The sequence below is a fragment of the Mustelus asterias genome, chromosome 15 (genome assembly GCF_964213995.1).
Source record: "Mustelus asterias chromosome 15, sMusAst1.hap1.1, whole genome shotgun sequence".
NCBI lineage: Eukaryota > Metazoa > Chordata > Chondrichthyes > Carcharhiniformes > Triakidae > Mustelus > Mustelus asterias.
In genome coordinates, this window is record NC_135815.1 from 64656805 (window position 1) to 64676670 (window position 19866).

Consider the following 19866-nt stretch of genomic DNA (forward strand, 5'->3'; position numbering starts at 1 on the left):
AGGCAGCACAGGAACTTATACGGATGGCCTCAACCCTAGAAAGAATTGCAAATGAGACTAGAGATGGGTTCGAGGAGGTGAGCACAGCCGTCTCTGAAATATCAGCAGAGGTCGTAGCTATTCGGACTGTGGCGTTACAGAACCGATTGGCACTCGATTATGTGCTAGCCTCCCATGGAGGAACATGTGCTTTAGTTGGCTCCGAATGCTGTACGTATATTCTCGATGCTTCGGAGAATATAACTCGCTTGGCAGATCATATTAAACACGTGGCGAAAACCATATAGGATGAGGGGAACCAATATCACAATTATAACCCTCCGGGCTGGCTGGGGCAATGGTTCGGGTCATGGTGTGCATACCTGATGCATGGATTGATTGTATTAATTGTAATTGTAATTACTTGCTGTGTTTGGATGGCATTATTGAACGCCTGTTGCAAAACAGTAACGGCGCGGATTATGCCAGGCACAAGTGTACAGGCGGAGGGGGCAGACCTCCCAACAAAGGAGCTAGGCCCATTCGCTGATAACATGTGGTTCTGAATTGGGCCATGTTTGGACCTGGCCCAACCAACAGGGGGGAGTGAAGACGGGAATGGGTTAATGAACTCTGTAACACTTAGAGTGAACTCTGTGATACTTAGAGATTGTGTGAGAAGCACTCTAGGGCTCATGTTTTTGTGTCTTCATGTCTATAAAGCCTGTTTACATGTATCCAAACCAGATAAGAGAGACAGCTATCCTTGCTGTTCCCAGCTAATTGTATATCAGGAATGTGGCTAAGCAGACTCCATTTTATGTTCCTTTCTATTTTGTACCTTTGTTTAACACGCTGGAGCTGACATGTATGCCTTCTGTTATCGTATAACAATAGATTCACATATTCATTATATGCTATTCATCTACTGATATAAATTGCTATATAGGCTCTTGTGTTTTAGTTAACCTGTTTGTGCAAACTTATAATCTAAACAACCCACAGGAGTCCACATAGAGGCGACAAAACACAGCCTTGAGACGGCCACGACTACGCGGACTACGCAAAGGATGGAATCGCTGAGATAGCAATAATCGTGGGAAGATGAGGACGTGACCAGGGGTGAAAATATATGTATAAATGTGTGCTCTTGACCTGTATTCACTGAGAGGTCTGAGGCCGTGTTAGGCATCGGACCTCTCCCACAATTGTGCAAATAAACCACTGTACTTTGACTTACCACTATTCTCAGAGGTATTATTTTACCTACAACTGAGGTATACACGATTGATCAGTTTGGACAAAGTAGACAAAGAAAAATTGTTCCCATTAGCTGATGGCACAAAGGCTAGAAGACAAGTTCCAGGTTTTGGGCAAGAGATGCAGAGGGGATGTGAGGAAAGTGGCAATTCGCTGCCTTTGACAGTGGTAGAAACAGAAGCAATTTATGATTTTAATAATGAAATTGGATTGGTAATTGAGGGGAAACACAGGCAAGGGGATAGAGCGAGGGAATGGAACGCCTGGATTGCTCCACGTGGAGCTGTGGTGTGCCAAGTGGCCTCCCTGATAAAGTCTGTGAACCGGCCATCTCAAATAGTTTCTCGGCCTTTTGGCTAAGATCAAGTGTATGGACGGCACCCCATTGTCGGCCGTGCTTGGTCGAGGTCATTAGGTTACGCTGAGGCTTCATATGTTTCATATGAAGCAATTTTTTAAAGCGGCATCTCGGCCTTTTGGCTAAGATGCAAATAAGCTCAAGTCTTGGAGGAGGATCCTCCCCCTTCTCCAATCAGCTTGGCTCATGTAGATCAGGCCCAGGACAGGATGGTTTTGGTCTCCCGTCCTGTCTTGTCAGCCTGGATCTGAAATGTCTCAACTTGTTGAGACTCTGAATTGGATTTGATTTGATTGAATTGGAAAAGTATTTTTAAAAAACCAGAAGCAAGTCTCCTGATCCAGAGGGGCTACCTTATCCGCATCCGATTACCCAGACAACGCAAACTGCTACAAATAAATCCAGAATAAAACATCGTGAGAAATCAATTGTGATTAATATATGGCCAAGGAATAGAATTACTTTAAAGTAGTTACCACACACTCCATAGTAACGGAGTAGGAGGAGCCAGAATGCCCGTTTCCAGCATGCACTGCGCATTGTCTCTTCCTGCCTGAGTGAAGGAGTGGAAGATGGCGGCAATGGAAGGTCCGTTAACCGTACTCGGGCAGAGGACATCTGGAGATTCGATTCGCACTCAGAATGGTAAGAAATAGCGTTACACTCACAAGGAGCCAATTATTTGCGGGTCATATTTGGCGCAGGCAGCAAGATCTGGGATCACGAATGAGGGGCTCTTACTGTACGGAGACACGTGTCTTATCGGCAGATGCGCGTGTGGAGGAATCGGGAAAAAGTCGTCTTGTGCTCGGGTTGGGTCAGTCAGTTAGAGTTGGGCCTGTCGACATGGTGGTGCGACACGCCCGGCTGTTCAGAATGATCCAGAACCTTCCCGCTTTAACAAGCGCTCAACGGCCACCCCACGCCCTTTCCCGGCCTTTAGACAAAGCCTGACCTCGTGTAAGAGCTTCTCGTTTGAAGAATGTTATTTATGACCGACTCCACTTATCTGCGAAATGCCTGAATTCAACATTGGCCGAATTTAAAATGCAGGGAACGGTTCTAGAAATCTAGATGGATAATTTGTCCAACTTCTCCAGTTCTGGAGTGATTGGTAAAACGATAGCCAGTGGTCGCTGAAAAATGATTTTTTGCAGTCATCGAAACCGAGAGAAATCCACACCGAGTTAATTATCAAATGCAATGAGTTCCAGCTACAGGATGAAACATTTATAAGGAAAATAAAAGGTTGCTTTACTTGAAAACCAGGCTGCCACAAGGAACGTACCGATTATTTTGGCCTTGTAGCATTGAGTATTTTAAAAATAGTATTAAGACAAAATCGGTGTTAGAGCTATTAACACTGTACCTAGAAACATATCACTTAAAAGGCTTGCTTGGTGGAAGAGAGAATGAGATTAGATAGAGATTTACATGATTATGATATTGGATAAAGTAGACAAAGAAAAGCTGTTCCCATTAACAGATGGCACAAGGACTAGAAGACAACTTGCTGTTATTGCATCAATTTGTAGGAAATTGCAGTGATATTGCTCACATTTCAGTAATTCAGGAGAGCTGCCAGTGGAGAATTACAGAATTTAGACACATGTTCAGAGAGTACAACAGGGGTGTCAGTGACTTGCCATCTACTTTTTCAACAGTCACCCTATCATCTACCAGTGCAGTCTGCCCACTCTCCTACAGGGACATTCAAATATGTTTCACAATATGCCGAGGGAATTAAAGTTGTACTTTGCTTTGGTCTTCACAAAGGAAGACATTTTTGATTTGATCTATTATTGTCACGTATTAGCATACACTGAAATGTATTGTTTCTTGCGTGCTATACAAAGCGTACTGTTCATAGTGAAGGAAATGAGAGTGCAGAATGTAATGTTATAGTTATAGCTAGGGTGTAGAGAAAGATCAACTTAATGCAAGATAGGTCCATTCAAAAGCCTGATGGCAGCAGAGAGGAAACTGTTCTTGTGTCAGTTGGTAGGGGACCTCAGACTTTTGTATCCTTCCGACGGAAGAAGGTGAAAGGGAGAATTCTGGGGTGTGTGGGATCCTTTAATTATGCTAGCTGATTTGCTGATGCAGCGGAAAGTGTAGACGAGTCAATGGATGGGAGGCTGGTTTGCATGATAGGGCTACATTCACGACCTTTTGTAGTTTCTTGCGGTCTTGGGCAGAGCAGGAGCCATACCAAGTTGTGATACAACCAGAAAGAATGCTTTCTATAATGCATCTGTTAAAAGTTGGTGAGAGTCGTAGCTGATATGCCAAATTTCCTTAGTCTTCTGGGATAGTGGAGGCGTTGGTGAGTTTTCTTCACTACAGTGTCGGCATGGGGGACCAGGACAGGTTGTTGGTGATCTGGACACCTAAAAACTTGAATGAACTTGACATGAATTATGTACCAGAAGTTCAGAGAGGAACAAGTTTTAGTGAGGAGCTGAAGGAAATCAGCATTAGTAGAGAAATGGTTTTGGGGAAATTGATGGGATTGAAGGTGGATAAATCTTCGGGCCCTGGAAATTTTCCAAAATTCTTTGGATTTTGATCTGGTTCCTACAGATTGGAGGCTAGCTAATGTTAGGAATGCAGAAGGTTTAGAGGGGACTTGTAAAAGCATATTAGAGAAGCGAAGAGGGATTGAGAAAGGATTGGTAGCCAACATAAAGGTAAATCCCAAAGTAGATAGTGAAAAGAGAGGGACAGATTAGTGAGTGAAAAGAGAATTTGCACATAGAGGATGGGGGCATGGCTGAGGTATTACAGGCAGTCCCCGGGTTACAAATGAGTTCCGTTTTTAAGTTCTGTAAGTCGAATTTGTATGCAAGTCGGAACAGTTACGTACGGTTCACATCTAGCGTCAATTAGTCAAATGTTTGTCTTGGTATATAGTATATATTTCACCTAAAAACTTGGATTATTTGTGTGTGCGCGCGCGGGATTCAAGCAAGTCTAAGACATCGTCTTCATTGATGTCTAACTGCAGTTGATTATTACCTATTATCAACCACAGCTTGCCTGGCTTCGGCGATGTCCTCAGCTGTAAACCCCTTAAAACCATGTGCGAATTGGGGGCACAATTTGTTCCACACTCCTTTTATGTTGGTTGTCTTCACTTCCTCCTAAGAATCTGCAATGTTTTTGATGCCGTCGTAGATGTTGTAATTCCTCCAGAACTCCTTTAAGGTCATTGCATCATCTTGGGTAGCCCTGACTGCTTGTGAGAAGGTCCGGCGTAAATAGAAAGCCTTAAAGGAGGCTATGACCCCCTGATCCATTGGCTGAAATAGTGATGTGGTGTTGGGTGGTAAAAAGACGATCTTTACATTGAGGTGAAGGTCATCTAAAGTGCTTGGATGTCCGGGGGCGTTGTCAAGCACAAGGAGAATTTTGAAAGGAATCTTCTTGGCCAAGCAATAACGTTCAGCAGCAGGAACAAAATAGTTCAGGAACCAATCTCCGAAGAGAGCTTTTGTTACCAAGCCTTTGTGTTTGACTTCCAAATAACGGAAAGAGATGCCTTGATGATTCGGCTAAGTGCCCTCGGATTTAGGGAGCGATACACAAGCATAGGCTTAAGCTTGCAATCGCCGGATGCATTACCACCAGGCAATAACATTAGCCTATCCTTGGATGCCTTATGCCCTGGAGCAGTTTTTTCCTCTTTTTTGAAATGTATGTCCTTTCAGGCATTTTTTTCCAAAATAAGCCAGTCTCGTCTACATTAAATATTTGCTCAGGTACATAACCTCCCTCCTCAATAATTTTTTCAAACGTTTCAGGAAACTCTCACAGCACTTACATCAGCACTCGCTAGCAATTAATATAAAAAATGATAGTAAACGTTTTTATCAATATATAAAAAGGAATAGAGTGGCTAGAGTGAATGTTGGACCCTTGGAGGACGAGAGGGGGGAGTTAATAGTGGGAAATGGGGATATGGCTTAGTCTTTAAATAAGTTTTTGTGTCGGTCTTCACGGTGGAGGACACAAATAGTTTGCCAAATATTAACGATAGAGGGTTGGCAGCAGGAGAAATACTTAATACAATTAATGTTACCAGAGAGGCAGTGCTGGGTAGACTAATGGGACTGAAGGTGGACAAGTCCCCGGGTCCGGATGGAATGCATCCCAGGGTATTGAAAGAAATGTCAGAGGTAATAGTGGATGCGTTAGTGATTATTTATCAAAACTCGTTGCATTCTGGGGTAGTGCCGGTTGATTGGAAAACGGCTAATGTTACGCCGCTGTTTAAAAAGGGAAGGAGACAAAAGGCGGGTAACTATAGGCCGGTCAGCTTAACGTCTGTAGTAGGGAAAATGCTGGAATCCATTATTAAAGAGGAGATAGCAGGGCATCTGGATAGAAATGGTTCGATCAATCAGACGCAGCATGGATTCATGAGGGGAAAGTCGTGCTTGACGAACATGTTGGATTTTTATGAAGATGTGACTAGGGCGGTTGATGGAGGAGAACCGGTGGATGCGGTGTTTTTGGATTTCCAAAAGGCGTTTGATAAGGTGCCCCATAAAAGGCTGCTGAAGAAGATTAGGGCACACGGGCTTGGGGGTAGTGTGTTAAAGTGGATTGGGGACTGGCTATCCGACAGGTAGCAAAGAGTCGGAATAAATGGGTGTTTTTCCGGTTGGAGGAAGGTAACTAGTGGCGTGCCGCAGGGATCGGTACTCGGGCCGCAACTATTTACCATTTATATAGATGATCTGGAGGAGGGGACGGAGTGTAGGGTAACGAAGTTTGCAGACGACACAAAGATAAGTGGAAAAGTGAATCGTGTGGAGGACGGAGAAGATCTGCAGAGAGATTTGGACAGGCTGAGTGAGTGGGCGAGGATATGGCAAATGGAGTATAACATTGATAAATGCGAGGTTATCCACTTTGGAGGAAATAATAACAAATGGGATTACTATCTCGATGGAAACAAATTAAAACATGCTACTGTGCAAAGGGACCTGGGGGTCCTTGTGCATGAGACGCAAAAGCCCAGTCTGCAGGTACAACAGGTGATCAAGAAGGCAAATGGGATGTTGGCCTATATTGCGAGGGGGATAAAATATAAAAGCAGGGATGTCTTGATGCACCTGTACAGGGCATTGGTGAGGCCGCAGCTGGAATACTGTGTGCAGTATTGGTCCCCTTATATGAGGAAGGATATATTGGCATTGGAGGGAGTGCAGAGAAGGTTCACCAGGTTGATACCGGAGATGAGGGGTTTGGATTATGAGGAGAGGCTGAGGAGATTGGGTTTGTACTCGTTGGAGTTTAGAAGGATGAGGGGGGATCTTATGGAGACTTATAAGATAATGCGGGGGCTGGATAGGGTGGAGGCGGAGAGATTCTTTCCACTTAGTAAGGAAGTTAAAACTAGAGGACACAGCCTCAAAATAAAGGGGGGTCGGTTTAAGACAGAGTTGAGGAGGAACTTCTTCTCCCAGAGGGTGGTGAATCTCTGGAATTCTCTGCCCACTGAGGTGGTGGAGGCTACCTCGCTGAATATGTTTAAAGCGCGGATGGATGGATTCCTGATCGGTAAGGGAATTAAGGGTTATGGGGATCAGGCGGGTAAGTGGTACTGATCCACGGCAGATCAGCCATGATCTTATTGAATGGCGGGGCAGGCTCGAGGGGCTAGATGACCTACTCCTCCTATTTCTTATGTTCTTATGCTTCACCTTGCGCTTTAACATTGTGTAAATTTACCCTCCCTCGGAAACGTTTGAACCAACCCCTACTCGCAACAAATTCTTCATCACAAGCATCTTCACTTGCTGCACATGCAGCTTTTAAATCACTGAAAAGGCTTCGAGCCTTTTCTTCCACTAAGCCAAGGCTAGTAGGAATATTATGCTGATTTTGATCCTCTAACCAAATTACCAATAGCCTTTCCATTTCGATAATTAAACCACTGCGTTGCTTAGTGATAATTGTCGCTTTCATCGGGACAGAGCCTTTTACATGCTCCATTACTCTCCCCTTGTCCTTTTATAATTGTCCCGATCGTTGACCGACTGTAGCCTAATGCTTTTCCAATGTTTGTTGGCGTTTCACCTCTCTCCGATCGCTTTATTATTTCCACTTTCATTTCAATCGTGACCGTTTTCCTTTTCTTCGATGCATCACCATCACTTGCATCAGATTTATGCTTTGGAGCCATGATTACATGGGTAAACACACAAAAAATTTAAGTCAAAACACAGCGCACATAACACCATTTACGCGATCTGACTTAAAATGGTGACGACAGCGTGGCGTTGTTCTCCCTCGGGCCGATGAACCACTGAAAACGCGCAGTGTTTTGAGCGTCGCGCAGTGTAGTCCGTCCGTTCGTTAGTATGAACCATTGTATGTAACTCGGTTTTTAAAAAAATAATAAGCTTTACGGAGGTCGGTACGTAAGTACGGGTGTTCGTAACCCGGGGACTGCCTGTAATGAATAGTTCGTATCCGTCTTTACCAAGGACGTAGGTGCTACCCAGGTCATCGAGACAGATGAGGAAACTCTGTCCCTAGAAGATTCACAATGGGAAGGCTATTGGTAATTTGGTTAGAGGATCAAAATCAGCATAATATTCGGAACCAGAACCGATTAAGATGCATTCAAGGATACTGAAGGAAGTGTGAATGGAAATTGCAGGGGTGCTGGCCATAATCTTTCTCGTCTTTGCTAGGACTAGAGAATTGAAAATGTTATGCCCTTGTTCAAAAAAGGTTGTAAGGATAGCCCCAGCAATTACAGACCAGTCAAGTTTAATATCAGTGGTGGGCAAGCTTCAAGAAACAATTATTTGGGATATAATTAGTAACGACATGGAAGAGTGTGCATTGAAAGAGACTAATGGATTTCTAAAGGGGAAATCATGTTTAACATGCTGGTGTTTTTGGAAAGGGTCGACGAGGGTAATGCTGTTGTTGCCGTATTCATGGACTTAAGACATATAAAATGGTTGAATAATAGGAAACACAGTAACGGTTAATGGGTATTTTTTGGGCTGGAGGAAGGTTTGTCGTGACGTTCCCTGGGGTTTGGTAATGGGACCCTTGCTTTTCCTGATATTAATGATCTAGATATTGATGTGCAGGGGACCAAACTTGGATTCATTCTAAACTGAGGAGAAAAATGTAGAACTTCAAAGGTTGGTGAAGTGGACAGATAGGTGGCAGATGAAGTTCAATGTGGAGAAGCGTGGGGTGATGCATTTTGAGGAAGAACCTGGACAGATAATATAAAGTAAGGCGGCACAGGGACATGGGTGTATTTATGCATTGATCGTTGAAGATGGCAGGACAGATGGAAAGAGTAGTTTAATAAAGCATATAGTGAGTGGGCTTTATAAATAGAGTAAGAAGTCTCTCAACAGCAGGTTAAAGTCCAACAAGTTTATTTGGTACCACTGTTAAAGTCTGTTTTTCAGACACACTTGCGTACTTGATGTAAAAGCAAAACACTGATCTTTAGAGATAACCTAGTCCTTTATTTTCAAGCAAGTACAAGCTTTTTTGGAGGATTGCTTTTCTAACTCAGTACAGTGCTCTGAGTCTAGCCAAACTGGGGCGGCACGGTAGCACAGTGGTTAGCACTGCTGCTTCCTGGGTTCGATTCCCGGCTTGGGTCACTGTCTGTGTGGAGTTTGCACATTCTCCTCGTGTCTGCGTGGGTTCCTCCAGGTGCTCCGGTTTCCTCCCACAGTCCAAAGATGTGCGGGTTAGGTTGATTGGTCATACTAAAACAAAATTGCCCCCTAGAGTCCTGCGATGCGTAGGTTTGAGGGATATGGGGGTCGGGTATGGGTGGCCTCCTTCTGCACTGCAGGGTTTCTATGATTTCTATGATCATAGCAAATTCATGGGATGTTAACCCCTTAACATCTCAGCACAAGCTTTCGGAGTGTCGCTCCTTCAGGTGAGTGAGGAGTTGGGTTCACAAACAGGGCATATATGGACACAGACTCAATTTGCAAGATAATGGTTGGAATGCGAGTCTTTACAGGTAATCAAGTCTTAAAGGTACAGACAGTGCGAGTGGAGGGAGGGTTAAGCACAGGTTAAAGAGATATGTATTGTCTCCAGCCAGGACAGTTAGTGAGATTTTGCAAGCCCAGGCAAGTCGTGGGGGTTACAGATAGTGTGACATGAACCCAAGATCCCACACATGAGCCTTCAGGAGAACAGTGACCACGACACCACACAACCTTGCCACAGCAACCTCTACAAGACGTGCTGGATCATCGACACGGATGCCATCATCTCATGTGAGAACACCATTCACCAGGTACACGGTACGTACTCTTGCGACTCGGCCAACGTTATCTACCTGATACGCTGCAGGAAAGGATGTCCCGAGGCATGGTACATTGGCGAGACCATGCAGCTGCTATGACAACGGATGAATGGACACTGTTCAACAATTGCCAGGCAGGAGTGTTCTCTTCCTGTCGGGGAACACTTCAGCAGTCATGGGCATTCGACCTCTGATCTTCGGGTAAGCTTTCTCCAAGGCGGCCTTCACGACACACGACAACGCAGAATCGCTGAGCAGAAACTGATAGCCAACTTCCGCACACACGACGACGGCCTCAACCGGGATCTTGTGTTCATGTCACACTATCTGTAACCCCCATGACTTGCTTGGGCTTGCAAAATCTCACTAACTGTCCTGGCTGGAGACAATACACATCTCTTTAACCTGTGCTTAACCTTTTCTCCACTCACATTGTCTGTACCTTTAAGACTTGATTGCCTGTAAAGACTCGCATTCCAACCATTATCTTGTAAATTGAGTTTGTGTCTATATATGCCCTGTTTGTGAACCCAACTCCTCACTCACCTGACGAAAGAGCGACACTCCGAAGCTTGTGCTACCAAATAAAGCTGTTGGACTTTAACCTGGTGTTGTGAGACTTCTTACTATGCTTACCCCAGTCCAACACCAGCATCTCCACATCATCTTTATTAATAGAGGCATAGAGTACAAGAGCAAGTAATGCTGAACTTGTGCAACACACTAATTAGACCTCAGCAGGAATATTGTGTACAGTTTTGGATACCACACTATAGAAAAGACGTGAACGCACTGCGGAGTGTAGAAGAGGTTTACAAGCATGATTTCAGGGATGATGAACCTCAGTTTTGAGGAAAGATTGGAGAGGTTGCGACTGCTTTTGGAGAGAAGAAGGCTGAGGAGATTTGAGAGGTATTCAAAATCATGAGGGGGCTGGACAAAAATGTTCTCGCTTATAAAAGAATCAAGGAAGACACAGCACAGATTTAAAAGTGATTTGCAAAAGAAGCAAACGTGATGTGAGAAGAAAACATTTTCTCACATTCTGGAATGCCCTGCCTAGAAGTCTGTTGGTGGCAGGTTCAATCACGGCAGTGAAAAGGGCATTAGATGATTATTTGAATAGAAATAATGACCGGGGAAAGGCAGGAGTGCCATTGTCATGATGCTCTTTTGGAGAGTTGGTGCCAACATGATGGGCCAAATGGTGGCCTCCTGTGATTCTGAATATGCCACTTGTAATTAAATTGGATCTCTCAAGTTCTGTTAGCTTCACACTTTTTTTTTATTCCTTCTGACTATTTCTGCACCTCTGTGTACAGTGAAAGTTTGAGATTTAATCATAATTAGCTGTGGTAAATACGCAGGAGTTCAGGGATAGGGCCACATGCTTTTCAAGAATCTATCTCTGCCTCATCCGCCTTTTGAGGGAAGAAGTCTCGATCCTCAGAAATATTTCCCTCATCTGTCTTAGATGGGCAATCCTTTTATTTTTAAACAGCTTTTGATTCTCCCAAAAGAGGAAACATCCTTTGCAGATCTGCTCTGTCAAGACTATATTTCAATCAAGTCACCTCTTATTTTTCTAAACTTCAATGGATACAAACCTAGCTTGTCCAATCTTTCCTCGTAAGATAACCTGACCATTCCGGGTATTAGTCTAGTGAACCTTCTCTGAACTACTGCATTTACATCTTTCCTTGCATAAGGTGACCAGTACTCCAGATGTGGTCCCACTAGTGCCCTGTATAACTGAGTAAGAGGTCTCACAACATCAGGTTTAATTGGAATCACGAACTTTTGGAGCGCTGCTCCTTCCTCACCTGAACTTCGAAGGGTCCCTGGCACTGAGGCAGCAGTGCTAACCACTGCTGCCCTGCTTTGTCCTGCCAATGTGAACAACTTCACATTTCCCACCATTTTCTACCCACCAAAAATATCTTTATCCTTCTGTGACGACCTTTCTTTCCTATCTCCGTATCATCAGCAAATTTGGCAGTCATACAAACTGGAAGCAGGAATAGGCCCTTTTAGCCTGTTCCACCATTGATTATGATCATGGCAAATTCAATATCCTGATCCCCTCTTCCCTCCCCCCATATTCCTTGAGCTCTTTATCCCCCAAGAGCTAATTTCTTGAAATTGCACAGCTTTGGCCTCAACTACTTTTCTGAGGTAGTGAATTCCACACATTCACCTCTCTGGGTGAAGAAATTTCTCCTCGTCTCAGGTTTACCCCATATTCTCAAACTATGGCCCCTAGTTCTGGACTCCTTCACCATTTGGAACATTCTTTCTGAATCTACCCTGTCAGAATTTTATAAGTTTCTATGAGATGTCGTCTCACTCTTCTAAATGCCAATAAATACAATCCTAACCGACTACATCTCTCCTCATGTGACAGACCTGCCATCCCAGGAAACAGTTTGGTAAATCTTTGCTGTACTCTATAGCAAGGGCATCCTTCTTCAACAAAGGACACCAAAACTGCACACACTACTCCAGGTGTGGCCTCACCGTCGCCCTATTCAATTGCAGTAAAACCTCTCTATCCCTATATTCAGATCCTCTTGTTATGAAGGCCAACATACCATTTGCCGCCTTTACTGCCTGCTGTACCTGCGCGCGCACTTTCAGCGACTGTTGCACAAGGGCACCAAAGTCTCGTTGAGTATCCACCTTTCTCAGTTTACACCATTCAAGTAATAGTATGCCTTCCTATTATTGCTACCAAAGTGGATAATCTCATATTTATCCACATTATGCTGCATCTGCCATGTATATGCCCACTCACTCAGCCTGTCCAAATCACCCTGAAGCATCTCTGCATCCTCCCCACAGCTTGCCCTCTCACCCAACTTTGATTCCTCTGCAAATTTGGAGATAATACATTTAGTTCTCTCTTCCAAACCATTACTATATAATATGAACAGTTTGGGCCCTAGCACAGATTCTTATAATACACCACTAGTCACTGCCTGCCAATGAGAAAAAGACCCATTTATGACAACTCTTAGCTTCCTATCTGCTAACCAGCTTTCTATCCATCTCAAGACATTAGCTGCATCCCATGCGCTTTAATTTTTCATTGTAGTCTGCTATGTGAGACCTTGTCAAAAGCCTTCTGAAAGTCTAAATAAACCACATCCACCTTGGTCAACTCTATTATTTACATCTTCAAAGAATCCCAATAGATTCGTCAAGCATGATTTCCCTTTGTAAATCCATGCTGACTTTGTCTGATTATACCACTGCTTTCCAAATGCTGAGTTATGAAATCCTTGATAATAGACCCTAGCAACTTCCGCAGTACTGACGTTAAGCTCACTGGCCTGTAGTTCCTCATTTTCTCTCTACCCCCCTTTTTGAATAGTGGGCTTACAGGCTTACATTAGCTATCCTCCAATCTGTCAGAACCAGTCCAGAGTCCAAAGAATTTTGGAAAATAGCCACCAATGGATCCACTATTTCCAGGGCTATTTGCTTAAGTACTCTGGGATGAAGATTATCAGGGTCTGGAGATTTATCCACCTTCGATCCCATCAATTTCCCCAAAACCAGTCTCTTCACCCAAATTGTTTATAGAAGTTAGAAAAAGGTACGGCTCCAGCACTGATTTCTGTGGCATACCATGCCAACCAGAAAATGACTCATTTATGCATACTGTTTCCTGGTTGTTCGCCAATGTGTTGCTCCCTATAATGTGACCTTTTATCTTCCACAATAACCTTTGAGGCACGGGTGGTATGGTGACACAGTGGTTAGCACTGCTGCCTGTGTGTAGTTTGCATATTCTCCTGTCTGCGTGGGTTTCCTCTGGTTGCTCCAGCTTCCTCCCACAGTCCAAAGATGTGCAGGTTAGGTGGATTGGCCATGCTGAATTGCCCCATAGTGTCCAAAGATCTTTTGGTTAGGGGGATTAGGTGGTAAATGGGGGCAGTGGGATGCTGCTGGGATGGGCCTGGTTAAGGTGCTCTTCCGGAGAGTCGGTGCAGACTCGATGGGCTGAATGGCCTCCTGCACTGTAGGAATTCTATAGAGGCACCTTATTAAATGCCTCCTGGAAACACAAGTACAGCACATCCACCGGTTCCCCTTTATCCACAGACCTTGTTACTACTTCAAAGAACTGCAGTAAATTGGTTAAACATAATTTACCTTTTGCAAACCATGTCTCCTGATTATCTTGAATTCATCTAAGTGCCCTGCTGTAGTTTCTTTAATAAAAGATTCTAACATTTTCCCTGTGACAGATGTTAAACTCTCTGCTTTCTCTCCCCCCCCCCCTTTTGAATAAAGGAATAACTTGCTATTTTCCAATCTAATGGAAACTACCTTGAAACTAGGGAATTTTGGAAAATTAAAACCAATGCCCCAACTACGTCAGTAGCCACTTCTTTCAAGACCCCAGGATGAAACCCATCAGGGCTAGGGGACCTGCCACATAGTTCCAACAGTTTACTAAGTACCACTTCCCTGATAATTTTCCTGAGTTCCTCCCTTCCAATTCCTGATTTACAAACTAGTATCCCCTTTTTTACTGAATTAAAACCAGTGGGTTATTGTGACTTGTGTCCCTTAACTTAACTTGTCCCTTAAGTGCAGACTCGATGGGGCAAAAGACCTTTCCTGCTGACCTGACAACTACCACTAAAATTGGATTAATCCAATTTTCCAGCACTTATCCTTGAATGTTATGATGTTTTGAGTGCTCATCCAAATGCTTTTTAAAAGTTGTATAGTTTCCAGCCTCCACTACCTCCCCAGGCAGTGCACTCCAGATTCCCACCATCCTCTGAAAATGTTTTTTCTTATATCCCCTCTGAATCTCCTGACCCTCACCCTAAAACTATGCCCCCTTGTGATTGACCCCTCCTGAACCAAGGGAAACAGCTGCTTCCTAATCACCCTGGCCACACCCCTCATCTTATACACTTCAATCATGCCCCCCCCATCTTTTCTGGTCTAAAGAAAACAATCCAAGCCTATCCAGTCGCTCCATTCAAAGCTGTCATAGATGTTTTTAAGGACATTTGGACTAAAAGAATGCCACGACAAAGTACAAGGTACATGATGATCACTTCAACTGGATTAACATTGTTTATCTTAACATGACAAATCCAACAATGTAAAGTCAGAGGTTTTGTTTCATGCAAATCATTGGTGGTTTTCTTGCATCATTCTGGACTCCTTTTCATGGGCATTTGATGGAACTTGCCTTGTTTTTTTGCTATAGCAACATAATATTCCATTGATTCACAGCAGCATCCTGGTACATCTCTTCTGTACCCCCTCTAGCTCTACCACATCCTTATAGTGGGGTGAACAGAACTGCACGCTACTCCAGCTGTCCCCTGAATTATCATCTACATCATTTCTGTATAGAACAAACAATAAGATACGCAGCACTGAACCGTGTGGTATGACACTGGCCTCCAGTCACTTGAACAGCCTTCGACCAACACCACCTTTTATCCTATCACTAAGCCAGTTTTGGATCAATCTCGTTAAGTTTCCCTGAATTCCATGTGCTTTGACCTTCTCCCATGTGGGACCTTGTCAAGTGCTTTGCTAAAATCCATAGAAACTACGTCAACTGCATTTCCCTCATCTACACACTCTTATCACTTTGAAAAATTCTATCAAATTTGTTAGGCATGACCTCCCTCTGACAAAGCCATGGTGAATATCCCTGATCAATCCATTAATTTTCTCGTTTTGTTTCCCTGACGTGAGATTCACCGGTCTGTAATCCCCTGGTTTATCTCTATCACCCTTCTTGAAAAGTGGAACCACATTAGCTGTCCTCCAGTCCCCTGGCACTTTCCTTATGGCCACAGAGGAATTAAAAACTTGCGTCAGAGCCCCTGCAGTTTCCTGCCTCACTTCCTACAGCAGCTTGGAGTGCAAATCATCTGGGCCTGGGGATTTGTCCATTTTAAAGCCCATCGAAGCCTCCAATACCACCTCACTTCCTATGTCAAACTGCTCAAGATCCTCACAGTTGCTTTTCCTGAATTCTGTACCCATGTCCTCCTCCTGCTGCTGAGTAAAGACCGATGAGAAGTATTCATTTAACGCCCTTCCTAAGTCCTGTAGCATCACACACAGATTACCCCCTTGGTCTCCTAATGGGCCCTACTCTTTCCTTGGTTAACCTCTTCCCCTTAATTTATTTATAGATCTTAGGATTCTCTCTAATCTTATTCATAAGCCCTTTTTCTTGCTCCTTTTTTGCTCTTCTAATTGTTTTCTTAAGTTCTCTTGCACTTCCTATATTCCTGTAGGGCAGCTTAATTGCTTTCTTTGGACTTGCTAAAAGCCTTTCTCTTCCTTATCCAGTCCTGAATTATCCTTGACATCCAGGATTTCCTGAACTTATTTCCCATGTTGGGGTCGCTATCACTATCACCAGTGGCATTACCATTGCTTAATCCCCCACTGTCAGCATCCTGGGGGTTACCGTTGACCTGAAACTGAACTGGACCGGCCATATAAATACTGTGGCTACAAGAGCAGATCAAGAGGCTAGGAATCCTGTGGCGAGTAACTCCCCTCCTGTCTCCCCAAAGTGTCCACACAAGTCAGGAGTATGATAGAACAGTCTCCTGTTGCCTAGGTGAGTGCCGTGCCAACAAAATTCAAGAAGCTTCACGTTATCCAGGAGAAAGCAGCCCACTTAATTGGCACCCTTTCCACAACATTCACTCCTTCCATCACTGACACACAGTGGTGGTAGTGTCTACCAGTTACAAGATGCACTGGAGGAATTTGCTAAGCAACTTCAAAACACAATCACTACCATCTAGAAAAATATCTGGGAACACCATCACCTGGAAGTTCCCCTCCCAAGTCACTCACCATCCTGACTTAGAATTATATTGTCAATCCTTCCCTGTCGCTGGGTCAGAACCCTGGAACTTCTAACAGCACCCTGCATGTACCTACACCAAAGGCACTGCAGCGGTGTAAGAAGACGGCTCACTGCCACCTTCTCGAGGGCAATTAGGGATAGACAACAAATGTTGGCCCAGCCAATGATGGCTCCATCCCACAAAATGAATCATATAAAATGCGTGCAAGGAAGTTCAGTACAATTGCCTGACTTGAACATAATGGAAGTGAAGTGAAGTTCAGATCAGGGGCTATACTGGACCTAGTTCTGGGAAATGAGCCCGGTCAGGTCGTCAAAGTTTCGGTAGGGGAACATGTGGCAAATAGTGACCACAACTCTGTTAACTTTAGGATAGTAATGGACAAGGATGAGTGCTGTCCTACGGGCAGGGTGCTAAATTGGGGGAAGGCTAACTATAGCCGGATTAGGCAGGAATTAGTGGATGTTGATTGGGAGAGGATGTTCGAGGGTAAGTCCGCGTCTGGCATGTGGGAGTCTTTTAAGGAACTATTGATAAGGCTGCAGGATAGGCATGTGCCTGTAAAAAGGAAAGATAGGAAAGGTAGGATTCGAGAGCTGTGGATAACCAGGGAAATTGAGGATCTGATTAAAATGAAAAGGGAGGTGTACGTTAAGTCCAGGCAACTGAAAACAGATGGAGCTCTGGAGGAATACAGAGAGAGTAGGAAAGAACTCAAACGGGGAGTTAGAAGGGCAAAAAGAGGTCACGAGATGTTCTTGGCAGGCAGGATTAAGGAGAATCCTAAGGCATTCTATTCATATGTTAGGAACAAAAGAGTTGTCAGGGAGAAAATCGGACCTCTCAGGGACAAAGGAGGGGAATTATGCTTAGAACCCAAGGGAATAGGGGAGATCCTAAATGAATACTTTGCGTCGGTATTCACGAAGGAGAGGGGCGTGTTAACCGGGAGTGTCTCGGAGGGAGGTGTTGACCCGTTAGAGAAAATCTCCATTACAAGAGAGGAAGTGTTAGGTTTTTTAGGGAACATTAAAACTGACAAAGCCCCAGGGCCTGATGGCATCTATCCTCGACTGCTCAGTGAGACGAGAGATGAAATTGCTGGGCCTCTGACGGAAATCTTTGTCGCTTCTTTGGACACGGGTGAGGTCCCTGAGGATTGGAGGATAGCGAATGTGGTCCCGTTGTTTAAGAAGGGTAGCAGGGATAACCCAGGAAATTATAGGCCGGTGAGCTTGACGTCCGTGGTAGGGAAGTTGTTGGAGAGGATTCTTAGAGACAGAATGTATGTGCATTTAGAACGGAACAATCTCATTAGTGACAGTCAGCATGGTTTTGTAAGAGGGAGGTCGTGCCTTACAAATTTGGTGGAGCTTTTTGAGGAAGTGACAAAAACGGTTGACGAAGGAAGGGCCGTGGATGTCGTCTATATGGATTTCTGTAAGGCATTTGACAAAGTCCCACATGGCAGGTTGGTTAAGAAGGTTAAGGCTCATGGGATACAAGGAGAAGTGGCTAGATGGGTGGAGAACTGGCTTAGCCATAGGAGACAGAGGGTAGTGGTCGAAGGGTCTTTTTCCGGCTGGAGGTCTGTGACCAATGGTGTTCCGCAGGGCTCTGTATTGGGACCTCTGCTATTTGTGATATATATAAATGATTTGGAAGAAGGTGTAACTGGTGTAATCAGCAAGTTTGCGGATGACACGAAGATGGCTGGACTTGCGGATAGCGAAGAGCATTGTCGGGCAATACAGCAGGATATAGATAGGCTGGAAAATTGGGCGGAGAGGTGGCAGATGGAGTTTAATCCGGATAAATGCGAAGTGATGCATTTTGGAAGAAATAATGAAGGGAGGAGTTATACAATAAATGGCAGAGTCATCAGGAGTATAGAAACACAGAGGGACCGAGGTGTGCAAGTCCACAAATCCTTGAAGGTGGCAACACAGGTGGAGAAGGTGGTGAAGAAGGCATATGGTATGCTTGCCTTTATAGGACGGGGTATAGAGTATAAAAGCTGGAGTCTGATGATGCAGCTGTATAGAACGCTGGTTAGGCCACATTTGGAGTACTGCGTCCAGTTCTGGTCGCCGCACGACCAGAAGGACGTGGCGGCGTTAGAGAGAGTGCAGAGAAGGTTTACCAGGATGTTGCCTGAGCTATGAGGAGAGATTGGGTAGACTCAGGTTGTTCTCCTTGGAAAGACGGAGAATGAGGGGAGATCTAATAGAGGTGTACAAGATTATGAAGGGTATAGATAGGGTGAACAGTGGGAAGCTTTTTCCCAGGTCGGAGGTGACGATCACAAGGGGTCACGGGCTCAAGGTGAGAGGGGCGAAGTATAACTCGGATATCAGAGGGACGTTTTTTTACACAGAGGGTGGTGGGGGCCTGGAATGCGCTGCCAAGTAGGGTGGTGGAGGCAGGCACGCTGACATCGTTTAAGACTTACCTAGATAGTCACATGAGCAGCCTGGGAATGGAGGGATATAAACGAATGGTCTAGTTGGACCAAGGAGCGGCACAGGCTTGGAGGGCCGAAGGGCCTGTTTCCTGTGCTGTACTGACCTTTGTTCTTTGAAGAACCTGCTGATCCAGATCTTGAGTGAATCTCAGAATTCTTACAGTGCAGAAGGAGGCCATTTGGCCCATGTCTGTGCCACTCTCCTGACGCGCATCACAACTTGGTGCTGTTTCCCTGCCTTTTCCCCATACCTCTGAACATTGTTTCTATTCAAGTAATCATCTGTCAACCTCTTGAATGCCTTGGTTGAACCTGCCTCCTCCACACTTTTAAGCAGTCCATTCCAGACCAGAACCACTTGTTGTGTGACACAGGTTATTTTGCATTGCATTTGCTTCTTTTGCAAGTCACTTTAAATCTGTGCCTTCTCATTATTGGTCCTTCGGCAGTTCTGGTTCCCTTATTTAAGGAAAAATATTTCATTTGAGGCAATTCAGAGAAGGTTCACTAGGATGATCCCCAGTAGGGGGGGGGGGGATTGTCTTTTGAGGAAAGGTTGAACCTTTAAGACTCCGATGAGGATGAACTTCTCCCCCTCAAAGGGTTGAGTCTC

At 44.5% G+C, this 19866-nt stretch overlaps 1 protein-coding gene across 1 annotated transcript in view; it reads left to right on the plus strand.

Moving 5' to 3' along the window:
• The first annotated feature begins 1798 nt into the window (after window positions 1–1798).
• Window positions 1799–19866, plus strand: part of tcp1 (t-complex 1) — an 80531-nt gene continuing 62463 nt past the window's right edge. Inside the window, exon 1 of the mRNA XM_078229986.1 lies at window positions 1799–2242. Coding sequence (XP_078086112.1) covers window positions 2170–2242 — 73 coding nt within the window. The 5' untranslated portion in view covers window positions 1799–2169. The remainder of the gene's footprint in view (window positions 2243–19866) is intronic.